Source organism: Astatotilapia calliptera, chromosome 14 (assembly GCF_964374335.1).
Source record: "Astatotilapia calliptera chromosome 14, fAstCal68.1, whole genome shotgun sequence".
NCBI lineage: Eukaryota > Metazoa > Chordata > Actinopteri > Cichliformes > Cichlidae > Astatotilapia > Astatotilapia calliptera.
The window spans coordinates 13,942,851-13,954,566 of record NC_137435.1 but is presented as its reverse complement, the minus strand read 5'-3'; the positions used below and the strand labels follow the sequence as shown (position 1 = coordinate 13,954,566).

Here is an 11,716-nt window from a genome sequence, read left to right as displayed (position 1 = left end):
CAAGAGTTAACAGAGGTGATTTTAAATAAATATCGAGAATATTTACAAGGATATTACAGAGTAGAAAAGAGCATGCACAAAAAGGGTGTAACTATTGCAGTGTTTACAGTATATTAGGTGGAGGAGTTGTACAGGGAGATGGCCACGGGCAGGAATGATTTCCTGCATTGTTCAGTGGTGCTCTTTGGCAATCTCAGTTTCTCACTCAATGTGCTCCTGTGACTAGCCAGCATGTCATGGAGTGGGTGGGGGGTATCATCCAGCATTTTCTTTACCTTGGAAAACAGCCACCTCTCAGACACTACTAGGGCTGGGGGCAATATGGCCTAAAATCCATATTGTGATATATTATTTTCTTCTGTGTACCGTATTTTCTGCAGAATAAGGTGCAGTCAAAATCCTTTAATTTTCTCAAAAGTCGACAGTGTGTCGTATAATCTGGCGTGCCTTATGTATGAATTCTGGTTGTGCTTACTGACCTCGAACCAATTTTATGTGGTACACACCATTCAAAACACTGTCAAAAAATGTCTTAGTATGACTTTGGTAAACTACAAAGTTGCACCGCTTGATGGATTGTCTGAGCATTACGGCTACCATAGTCAGGAGCCTAATCTGGGTCCAAAACTCTGTCCGCTTCAGGTCCCAAAGTCAAACAAACACTGCAGCATCATTGAGAGTTAAAAACTGTCTAAATTCTTTAATCTTTAATAAAATGGTCAGCGTTGCTGCTTTACCAGGTATAACAATAAAGTTTAACATCCAGGCATTCATGAAAACAGAATTTTTTTAATTTAACAGAGTTAGAAGTTAGCAGGAAGTTACCTCGCTAGTTTCCACCTAAACATGATATGCCATGTTCTGACTGAGAGATTTCTGAAAAAATTAAAACGTACAACTCTGCTATCACTTCCAACATAAATGAATACAGAAAACTAAACAGCAGTGACTTTTTTAGGGTTACTGAAGTTGGGTTAGCTGGTATATAAGGATGTGCTACGTGATTGATAGCAACACAACTATGTTAGCATAACATAAACAGTGAAGCTGGAGGATGAACGCTAACTTTTTTCCACTCTATAAAAATTATTGGGAGAACAAATGCAATCGCATGGCAGGATGCTGTAAATGGACCAAACTTCAGTCAGGAGAACAACTGAAATAATCCACTTTAGTCATTAATATACTGCAACAATATGGGAATAAAGCAGCTGTGAGAGAATTCAACATTAACCCTTTAAAGCCGGTCGGAGCGGGCACGCTCTGTTTTGTGTAACTATTTTTAAATCCCGGTAGCACTGCAACCACGTAAGCTAGCGCAATAATTTTGTTTTGCATATGAAACCAGAGGAGTTGTACTTACATCTTATGCCATCAGCTTGTCCTAGGTCACGGTTTCCTTCCACATATAGCTTTGTAAAAACTGCATAAAAAGCACTTGCAGCAATAAAAACATAATATTCCAGAAACACGCTTTGCCGATCTGATCAGCCGTTTGTAACACTTCCTACGTCCATCAGCGCGAACTATCGCATGTCCGCCATGTCTTGCCCAAAACCGGAAGTGACGTCATTTTGCGGAAATTTGGTTTTTTACCATCAAGGCCTTATGAGCCTATACTGGTGTTTTTAACTCATTCACTGCCAGCCATTGGCAGTGAATGAGTTAAACCCATTGACTCATTCACTGCAATTGACGGCTATAGACGTCAATGGCAGTGAATGAGTTAAAAGTTATGTTTGACTTTATGACTTTCTGTGTTGTTTCTGGGATGCTTAGGACTCATATTGCACTGCTGGAAATAGTTTATTTTGATGCATATGCTTGTTTTTTTTTGCAAATTTGCATTATAATATTTATTTTCGTTTTTCCTGCAATATATAAAAATTGGTGTATTTCAAAAATAAAACTATGAAGACACTTAAAATAAATTTCCTGTTGTTGTAAACTATTTTGTGCAACTTTTTTGTATTTACAGTTTTGAGGAATAAACCTCTTAAATTTCTCCAGGTAGAAATATATATAAAAAAAAAAACAAACAAAAACGATTTTCAAATTTTTTTTTTAGTTTACTGCAGTTTTTTGCAATTTTTGTAGTTACTATGGACTTAATGCATACATATTATTAAAATATGGGCTATAACAGTTGTATTGATGTATAGCAACTTGAAATGCTCCCAAAAATGGAACTACAGCATGTAAAAGTATAAAGTAAGCTCTGGTTCTTGGTTCTATGGTAGGTCTTAAAGGGTTAAAGGGTAGAATAGCAGATAAGAACCTCAAATAACTGTATTTTAATACTCAATTATATTCAATTTATCAGGGACAAGCAAAAAGCTCAATCAGGTAATAGCAACTGTATAATCAAATTATTTTAAAATTAAACATTTTGAAAAAAGTAAAAATTCTAAAAACCTTTTGCTAATGCTACTTCCAGTTTTGATGAGGTTATAGTCGAGGATAGAGGGAACACATCAGCTGTAGATGAATTCTTCTAGCCATACAGGATGAAATCCTTTTGAGGAGGTAGAAACGTCCCAAGACTTCCTCCAAGTTCCAGTCCTGCATGTCAGCAATGAGCAGAGCAAAGTTAAAAAATCTGCCAAGATACTGTGGCTGTTTTCAGGGAATTCAATATTAAGAGGCACTACCAGACGAAATACGCTATCTACGACAAGCTAACTGGGAAAGAACATGGTAAAAAATTGAAGCAACTCGAAGCTGTTTTAACACAGCACTTTTTCTACAAGTGCCCATGAGTTACATGAAAATGGCGCAAAGGCAAGCTGATTGCCAAGCACTGCAAACCTTTTTCTGATAGTGAATTCATTAAAGACTGTGTGATGAAAATGGTGGAGAACATTTGTCCTGAGAAGAAGCAAGAGTTTGCCAATGTTTGCCTGGCTCGTAACCGGTGATGGGAATAACGGCGTAACAAGTAACGGCGTTACTTTTTTCAGTAACGAGTAATCTAACTAATTACTATTCCTATTATTACAACACCGTTGCCGTTACTAACAAGAAAACGCGGTGCAGTCACGTTACTATTTTTCAACAAACAGTCGGTTGAAGCTGTCTTCAGCTTACTGCACCATCAGTTGCACAGATGTAGCTGTGGACAGCAATCATTTTCTAGCAGATGATCACTTTTTGGCACAACATCTGGAGCTAAGGGGGCAAAACAATCGCATGAGTGTTGTTGTTTGACTGAGGAAGAATAAAGTAGTCATGGTAAGCCAATCACATGACCACTTTAAGATTAAAAAACAACTAGGTAATATATACCAGCTTTTAAATTGTGCTGATAGGCCACATAAAATCACAGTCATGATAAACAATACATATGCGGAGTTTTTTCCTGAATAGTTTCGCCACGTTTAATGTCTAAGGACAGTGCTGGCAAGCACGCTCTGCTTATGACCAAAAAATGTAAAAAATAAAACAAAAAACAGCCTGTTCGTATTGGTGGAAAAACGCACCATGTCGACCAATCAAAAAATGATATGGCAACATGACATTTGGTCGTTTAGGAAGAGGGGGAAGTTTTAGGAGTGACGGCAAGAGAGAGAGAGAGACAGCAGAAAAAAAGAGAGCGAGTTTTGAGATGTGAGAGATTTGTGACATTTAGCATCTTTGGAGTGTGTAGTTAATGTGTTGTCTTGTGTAGTTAGTGTGTAGTATTGTGGATAGTTTTGTGTTGTGTGTCGGAACAATGAGGCTACTTGACCTTCAGAGCCTTAAGGACCAAAAAAGAGGAACAGATTTATTTGCTGCTGTTTGTTCCGCTGTAGATGACATGAAACTACCATGGAATAAAGTCACTGGCATTATTACGGATGGCGCACCTGCCATAGGCTGGTGAGAGAAATGGATTAACAACCCTAGTCTGTAACAAAGTAAAAAAAAAAAAACCCGTGATGGTAAAAAAAAGTGGTCAAAATGATGGTCAATAAAACAAAACAAGACAACTAAAGAACGAGTGATGTACAGATTTATATGGCCCACAATGTTTTGCACTTTTGAAAAAGTTAACTCTTAATGTTTTTTTCCTGTTCACATGTTTTGAATTTAGATGTTTAATTTTTCTTCATTTTGTGTTTTTCGAATACATTATTTTGGTAAAAACATTTAATAATAAATAATTCATAATAAAATTATAATAAAATTTGTGTGTGAAAAAAGGAAAGAAATATAAGGTCATTCATTTGCATTTAATGTTAATGATTCAAAATATTTCAGGCTGAATGGTTGGCCCCCACACATTCTCACCTTCCCAAATCTGGCCCTCTTTGCAAAAAGTTTGGACACCCCTGCATTAAACTCTGTCATGGGACTGTGTTAAATTACACCCACAAAGGCTGGATTATAGGCCTTTTGCTTCATGTGTGGATGAAACTAAGCTGAGGGATCATGACACTGGGAAAGTCTGTACCAGCATACTGGAGGGTCTATCTGTTAGCTGAACCTCTGATTCAGGAGGAGCAATGAGGTTTTCATCCAGGCTGTCGAACTGGATAAGTCTTTATCTCAAGGATGTTTGAGAAAGTGGGCAAGCGTTGACAGAATATCTTGGTCTGTCCAGGCTGGTGGATGTTCTCCACTATGATGGCCTCAGGATTTCATCTTTACTTTTTGCAGATGATGTGTTACTGTTTGCTTAATCAGGTGGTGACTTCCAACTTGCATTGGAGTGGTTTGCAGCCAAGTGTGAAAATCAGCACCCCCAAGTCAGAGACCATAGTTCTCAGCCGGAAAAGGTGGAATGCCAACACCATCTGGGACAAATTACTACCCCAATCGAAGGGATTTAAATGTCTTAGGGTCTTGTTCACGAGTTTGGGGAAAGTGGAGAATGAGATTCACTGACGGATTTGGGAAACATGTGCAATGATACAGGCACTGTACAGTCTGAGCTAAGTTTTTAATTTACAGGTCAATTTAGATTACAACTATTCAACTGTGGCCACGAACTCTGGGTAGTGATCAAATAAGTAATTTGTTGTCCCTCTCTTTCAAATCAAATATGGACTGAAACTCTTTAATTTGATGTTGTTGTACATTCCACATTAACTTTACTGTACATGAATAATGTTATGTCATTTTTGCTATTCTTCTTTTGTGTCACTTGATATGCACACAGAAACACCTGCTACTCTGACAATTCTTCAGTGAGTTATTACTGATGACTAATTTACTCACAGAGTGTTCCCTGAGTTTGCCTGGATACAAAGCAATCTCAAATGAAAAGTATACTCCGCCTTCTTCCCTGATGGGTGGTGTGCAAGATTAAACAACACAGCAAGTCAATAAAAGGGAATGGCAAACAATAAAACCTAATGACTGATCTCAACAATTCAGAAAGCTGTCATGTGCTCATCTTTGCGAAACAATTTAGTCGTGGTTGTTTTGCTGTGTTCCTATGTTTTTTCTATTCTATCCACTCCTCAGTTTTCTTTGTCCTGTCAGCTGCAGGGACAGTTTCATCTAAATGAGATGCACAAAACTGGAGATGTGGTTCTGGGTGGACTGTTTCAAGTCCATTTCTTTTCAAGTGTTCCTGATCTGTCTTTTACCTCGCAGCCACAACAGCCTACTTGCCATGGGTAACAAAGACAGGGAAAAAGCAGGAAAAAAATAGAATAAGAAAACTGTCAAACTTAGTGCCAGTATAAATATGTATTTTGTATCTGAAATAACTACTCAATGCGTCTTCTTTTTCATTTTTTTTCCTTTGACATATGTCTTTAATTGTTATTCAGTTTCCCTGATTGCGTATAATATGTCTACTTTTGCAACATTTTCAAAAGGCACTCGTTTACTTATAATTTAAAACCTGTGTTGTATTATATATATGTTAGTAATTACATTTTTCTTGCCTTAGTATGTATGTCCTAGGTTTTAAGTCCGCACAGACCATGGCGTTTGCTATTGATGAGATCAACAGAAACTCAAACCTGCTACCAAATGTGACTCTGGGATACACTCTGTATGATAGCTGCCTTGAACTTGGAATTGGATTCCGTGGAGCATTGTCATTAGCCAGTGGTCAAGAGGATCAAATTGTAGTAGATGATACATGTGTTGGAAATCCTCCAGTCATAGGGGTTGTGGGTGATCCGTCCTCTACAAATTCTATTGCAATCTCCAACGTCTTAGGCTTGTACAGAATACCTATGGTAAGTTTTCTGCTTGACCATGTAACAGTTTTCTTGGATTGCGTTGATTTCATTGAAAATGTAAAACCATTTTATGAAATAAAAAATAATGCAGTCATGATGACAAAGTTAAGATATCTCTACATGGATAGCTCCCGAATATACAGTCTGTGTCTTTCACAGGTGAGTTATTATGCCACATGTTCCTGCCTGAGTGACCGTCAAAAGTATCCATCGTTCTTTAGAACGATCCCAAGTGATGCTTTCCAGGTGAAAATGTGTCATCAAAATTAAAATGGAAACACAAAAGTATGTTTCAATATCTGTGTAAAAGAAGAACAAAGAAAGATATGAAAATATTAGAAATAATGATATACTTAGTTTTGAGAATTATGCTCTATTTCGTTTCTGTATTGTGTCAAAGAATAAAGCTAAATTGCAATTATATTTAAAAAAATTTCTTCTTTTTAATGCACTTGCATTTTAATCTGTATTTACTTAGGTACGTGCAATGATCCAGATTCTAAAGCATTTTGGCTGGACTTGGGCAGGTCTGCTCGTCACTGATGATGATTATGGGCTTCATGCAGCCAGATCCTTTCAGTCTGAGCTGAGTGTGTCTGGTGAAGGTTGCCTGGCCTACACTGAGGTTTTGCCCTGGGACAAAGACACAGAAGAACTCCGGAGGATTGTTGATGTGATGAAGACCTCTACAGCTCGAGTTGTCATTGTCTTTGAACATCCTAGTCGCATGATGCACCTTATGGATGAGGTTTCGCTTTAAAACACTTTAATGATTAGTAGTTACAGAGGTCTTCATAATTATATTGTGTAAAACACGTATTACGTATCATTGTCAGTACAGAAATGAGTACAAAAATGTAATAATTCAGAATTAATTTTAAAGATCAAAAACTGTTTCAGTAAAGAAGTTGGAGGTTCAATATTACTTCATAGATTTGGTCTAATTTAATTCACAGGTAGTAAGGCAAAATGTGACAGGTCTACAGTGGATAGCCAGCGAGGCCTGGACAGAATCTGCTGTGCTCCAAACACCTCACTTTATGCCATACCTGGGTGGTACACTTGGTATCACTATTCGTCAAGGAGAAATACCAGGGCTCAGGGAATTCCTGTTGCAAATATGTCCTGATCTACATCACAACAGTAGCTACGGAAATAGCTTGGTGAGACTTAAACACTTTTACTCTGTGTGTGTCACAACAATTATATATTTTTATAATGTGTAACAAATATTTTCCAAAATATTTCAGGTGAATCAGTTTTGGGAATTCACATTTCAGTGCAGATTTGCTCCAGCTCCAGCAGGCTGGCTGGAAGGTGGAGGTGCACTATGCACTGGACAGGAAGATCTAGGAAATGTGGACAATGAGTACTTGGACATTTCCAACCTGAGGCCTGAGTATAATGTGTACAAAGCTGTTTATGCACTGGCATATTCCCTTGATGACATGCTGCGGTGCGAGCCAGGAAGAGGGCCTTTCAGTGGGAACAGCTGTGCCTCTTTGCAGTCACTGGAGCCTTGGCAGGTGTGTTATCATTGTACACTCCACCTTTGAACGCATTGTTTTTGCATGCTTTCAGAATTTCTGAAAAGGGATTTGCCATACTTGTGAGCAAAAGTAGTTAAGTTATTTAAGTCATGGAGGTCATTAACTTCTATACAGGATTATTAGTAATGTGCCTTGGTTGATTGAGACTTAGATATAAATGACTTTATATATGTAGGTACCATAGATATAATATTATATTTGATTACTGAACTGAAAAATTGCCACTGTTTGCACTGTAAAGTTACTGGAGCCATGGCAGATGTGATATCATTTTACACTCCATCTATGAATAAATCATTGGTTCTATAATTATTTTTTGAGCAAAAAGTAATTTACTTATTATACATTCCTTTTAAACAGCTTGTTTATTACATGGAAAGAGTGAACTTCACCACTCCATTTGGCGATCAAGTATCATTTGACGAGAATGGTGATGTGGTACCAATTTATGATGTTATTAATGCGTTGTGGCTCCCTGATGGAAGCACTAAAATTCAGAAAGTGGGTGAGGTTAAAAGGACAGCTTTAAAAGGTGAAGAACTCATACTTGATGGAGGCAAAATCTTCTGGAACTTTGAATCCAAACAGGTTAGATATGTTTTTATTTGACAAGTACCTTTTATGACATTTACAGTATATAGAATTGTAGTAGGCAATAAATATTTATTTTTTATGTCCAATAGCCACCTCGATCAGTATGCAGTGAGAGTTGTCCTCCTGGTACCCACATGGTGAGAAGGAAGAGAGAGCCTGAATGCTGTTTTGACTGCATCCCTTGTTCTGAGGGAAAAATCACTAACAAGAGCAGTAGGTCTTTGTTTTTCTGTATGACATAATTGATTTAATTTCTGTGAAATATAGGATGCATTTCACCATCAACCCCTCTTTGTCAGACTCCTTGGAGTGCACCAGTTGTCCAGAGGATTTTTGGTCAAACCCACAGCGTGATTACTGTGTTCCTAAGAAGACAGAGTTTCTCTCCTATCATGACCCTTTGGGTATTTGTTTGACAACAACCTCCTTACTGGGAACATTTATATGTGTTGTTGTTCTGGGGATCTTTATCTACCATCGCACAACACCTATAGTACGTGCCAACAATTCAGAACTTAGTTTCCAGCTATTGTTGTCACTTAAGTTGTGTTTCCTGTGTTCACTTTTGTTCATTGGACGACCCACGATGTGGACGTGTCAACTCAGGCATGCAGCATTTGGCATCAGTTTTGTGCTGTGTGTCTCATGCATCCTGGTAAAAACCATGGTTGTTCTGGCTGTGTTCAAAGCCTCCAAGCCAGGAGGGGGAGCCAGTTTGAAGTGGTTTGGTGCAATGCAGCAGAGAGGAACAGTTCTGTTTCTGACATCTATTCAGGCAGCCATCTGCACTACCTGGCTTGTCTCTTCCTCTCCAACTCCACATAAAAACACCCAATACCACAATGACAAGATAGTATATGAGTGTACAGTTGGGTCAACTGTTGGTTTTGCTGTGTTATTGGGCTATATTGGTGTGCTGGCTTTCCTCAGTTTTTTAATTGCATTCCTGGTGAGGAATCTCCCTGATAGTTTTAATGAGGCCAAGCTCATCACATTCAGCATGCTGATCTTCTGTGCTGTGTGGGTGGCCTTTGTTCCTGCTTATATCAGCTCACCAGGAAATCTTGCAGATGCAGTGGAGGTGTTTGCCATTCTTGCTTCAAGTTTTGGACTCTTGATCACACTGTTTGGACCCAAATGTTACATAATCCTGTTGAGACCAGAGATGAACACAAAGAAAGCTGTTATGGGTCGTGGGATTGTGTCATAAAATTGTCAGTTTATGTCAAACGGATTTTTTTTTTTTGCACAGTTTAGGCCAAAAATTAAATAAAAAAAATACAATTAACAAATGCTAAATATTAAAGACAGTTATTTAGTCGTCTTTTGGTTGCTGTTCTTTTAAAATGCAGTTTACATACAAAACAACCACACTTTTCAAAGAGAAGCATTGACTTTTTTGTCCCATTTGGTTCTTTAGCCATCAGAATTGTTGTCTGAAGACCAACAAGGATACCCAATGGATTTACTTTGCCAAATGGATCATCGTGGCATTGCCGTATTGGTCCATTTGGTCGATCTTTGTTTTTATTATTTATTATATTTTATTTTCAGATGTTACAGAAGGGACAGACATGAGTGAGAGATAGGAAAGGGAGAAAGAAAGAGGAAGGAAAGGAAAAACAGAAGGGGAGAGGGACAGTGAGAAAGGGGGGGAGAAAAAAAATAAAAATCTCCTGGATCACCTGTTGGGAGAAGAATAGAAAACAAGCAAAAAAAGACAAAAAAAAAACAAAGCAACATACTAAACACAACACCATCGCATTAATCTAGCTAAGTGTAAACAGCAGTAAATACTAAATATTCAATGTTGTTGTGCAGCACGCAGGACAGATGTGCTTCGAAGTAGCAGCCAAGAAAGGTGTAATTTGGGTCTACGAGCAGTGAACACCCGTGTGCATACCTGTGTGGATCAGCGCGCTTGTATTCCAAAGGTTTCTCCATGTAACGATCTACTAGGGATTGTGGGGGGGCCACAGCCCCGTCCTCCAGGGTGTGAAGCAGGTATGGAGGAGATCAAAACTCCAGACATCCAGAGGCCCCCAGAACACAAGAGACCAAGGAAGACCAACAGAGGGGCAGCCGCGCCACTGTTCCAGTAAGAGCTGAGGAGAGTCCCAGATGAGGGTTCACTCAGCAGCCGCGGAGCAGAAGCCAGGGGGAGTTGCAGTGACGCGCCCGTGAGCTCCGCCGGCCGCCAGCTGTGCCTGAGTGACCGAGCCCCAGGCCGAGAGGCCGGGGGCACCCCACCCCCGAAGGGGCCCGAGCGAGCCCCAGGCTCCAGGCCCCGATAAGCGGCCGCCAAGGAGTGAGCCGGTGTGTACCTGGACGCCCACCCCCAGACACAAAGAACCACCAACGCACCGACACCTGAGGGAGTCCGCCACCGGCAGGGGAAGTGGTGGTAGGTGGAGATAGGCCTCCAAACCTTGGAGGGCCTGAGGTGTCCCCAGAGAGGTGGCGTCTGATACCCAGCCTGACATATAGACACAGACATACAGGCACACACAGACACAAACATCCATTCCCACCCTCATGCTCTCATATGCACTCACTCCACACTCAACCAACGTGGAGACAGACATAAAGAGACGCTGTACACACGATCACACTCCCCAAGCATACTCTACAAACCGGGTCTAGGTACCCTTGCCCCTGGAGGGGGGAACTGCACCCAGACCCAGGTGGTGTTACCCTTTTCCCTGCGGTGGGGAGAGGCAGACCACCCCGACTCCGTAGCAGCAGGGAGGCCCCACACTCCAGACCGCAGTCGGACGGCCAACTCCACCTAGCCCTCCCGCTCCAGCAGGCCGCAGAGAATGGGGGTGGGAGAAGACTCCAAACCTCCCCCCACCCACTCATTGTAGTGTTGATGCATGTGTGTTCTAAGGTGCAATTAAAACCCAGGAGGGCATGGAGCTACCTGCCAAGGAGCAGCATGTAAGCGCATAGTCCCTCCTGATAGCCCTCAATGTCTAAGTGTATTTAAAATTGAGAGGTGGGCAATGACACCAGGGGTGAGGTGTACAGCCTGATGGTAATTTGGACTCCGTGATTGTGCCCACCCCCAAGATCCTATATGTATGTGTAATGAGAGTGTGAATAATGTGAATGTCTAAGTTGTGGGATAAAATTGAGGCAGAGGCAGCCCTACTCCAAGGCCCTGCATGTGTGGGTGGTTGTGGTGGAGCGGGAAGAGGGAGTCAGCTGGAGATGGGGAGGGAAGGAAGGGAGGGGCAGGTAACCCCTCCCTGGGGCCAGCTCCCCCGCTGACCCCAGTAGGCACTCCCACACTCCGCGACCCGCCAGGGAAGCATTGACTTTTTGACACTCCCCTTTAAAATTAAGCTATTAACCTCCTAAGACCCAAACTCTTTTACGGCATGCATTTTT

General features: G+C 40.6%; 1 protein-coding gene across 1 annotated transcript; it reads left to right on the top strand.

Annotated features, from left to right (window-relative positions):
• Nucleotides 1-5,493: 5,493 nt before the first annotated feature.
• LOC113036692 (extracellular calcium-sensing receptor-like) lies at nucleotides 5,494-9,686 on the top strand. Its single transcript, XM_026193128.2, has 9 exons — nucleotides 5,494-5,603; nucleotides 5,882-6,176; nucleotides 6,339-6,425; nucleotides 6,658-6,927; nucleotides 7,136-7,342; nucleotides 7,430-7,705; nucleotides 8,090-8,317; nucleotides 8,413-8,536; nucleotides 8,623-9,686. The coding sequence occupies exons 1-9, from the start codon at nucleotides 5,494-5,496 to the stop codon at nucleotides 9,531-9,533; spliced, it is 2,508 nt and encodes an 835-aa protein (XP_026048913.2). The 3' UTR covers nucleotides 9,534-9,686.
• Nucleotides 9,687-11,716: the final 2,030 nt, after the last annotated feature.

What these genes read in the sequence shown, in the direction of transcription:
- LOC113036692 (XM_026193128.2), top strand. Translation starts at nt 5,494, where the DNA reads ATGCACAAAACTGGAGATGTGGTTCTGGGTGGACTGTTTCAAGTCCAT. An exon ending in CAACAGCCTACTTGCCATGG is followed by an intron (nt 5,604 to 5,881) that starts GTAACAAAGACA and finishes TTCTTGCCTTAG; the next exon opens with TATGTATGTCCTAGGTTTTA. An exon ending in GCTTGTACAGAATACCTATG is followed by an intron (nt 6,177 to 6,338) that starts GTAAGTTTTCTG and finishes TGTCTTTCACAG; the next exon opens with GTGAGTTATTATGCCACATG.